Raw genomic sequence first — 712 nt, forward strand, 5'->3', positions numbered from 1 at the left:
GCGAGCAAGCAGCATTTCCAGGCCCTCGTGGCCGCCACTCGCGAGGGCCTGCATTCGCACCTTGTTCTTGATCGTCTGGTCGGCGCCAGACTCGAGCAGTATTCTGGTGAGCTTTCTCCTCCCCATGGCGGCCGCGATGTGCAGGGCTGTGTCGCCGTTCTGTTAGAGGGACGTACTTTATTGGCAATGGATAAAAACTAAATTTATATAGGATTCTTGTATATTTGGAGCGTATTGCTGTAAACACACTACATACGATGTTTAGTGGAATCCATAAGAAAGTGTTTACACGATACAAACACACATTTGACATGCTATATACAAAAATAGGCTTTCACTGGAGAAAAAACACATAATGTATCTTAAAAAGTCAAGGAACCACTATACGTTAAGAGAATACATATACAAAGCTTATAGCTATTTGCCTTTTATTTCAATAAACTGAAACTCTCTGACATAAATCGAATGCGAAAAAACCGAAGGCGCCTGCCCTTGCCTTGTTCATCTCGCCGACGTTGGTCTTGGCCGACAGGAGGATCCGCGTAACGCCGGCGTGGCCGTACCGCGCTGCCGTGTGCAGGGGCGTGTCGCCGTACTGCGGGAGGAAGGGAATGCTAACTCTCGACTCGGAAGGGTCAGCCTTGCAATGGCGACAAGGGAATCAAAGCTGTGTGGCAACGGGGTGGAATCACCACCCGCGACATAAAGACTA

At 48.7% G+C, this 712-nt stretch overlaps 1 protein-coding gene across 1 annotated transcript in view; it reads right to left on the minus strand.

Annotated features, from left to right (window-relative positions):
* LOC119590481 overlaps positions 1 to 712 on the minus strand; it is a gene marked incomplete at its 5' end in the record, with an annotated part of 6,380 nt that overhangs the window by 4,342 nt on the left and 1,326 nt on the right. Inside the window, 2 exon segments of the mRNA XM_037939137.1 lie at positions 61 to 159; positions 497 to 595. Of these exon segments, the coding sequence (XP_037795065.1) occupies positions 61 to 159; positions 497 to 505 (108 nt within the window).

This window comes from Penaeus monodon, chromosome 27 (genome assembly GCF_015228065.2).
Source record: "Penaeus monodon isolate SGIC_2016 chromosome 27, NSTDA_Pmon_1, whole genome shotgun sequence".
Lineage (NCBI taxonomy): Eukaryota > Metazoa > Arthropoda > Malacostraca > Decapoda > Penaeidae > Penaeus > Penaeus monodon.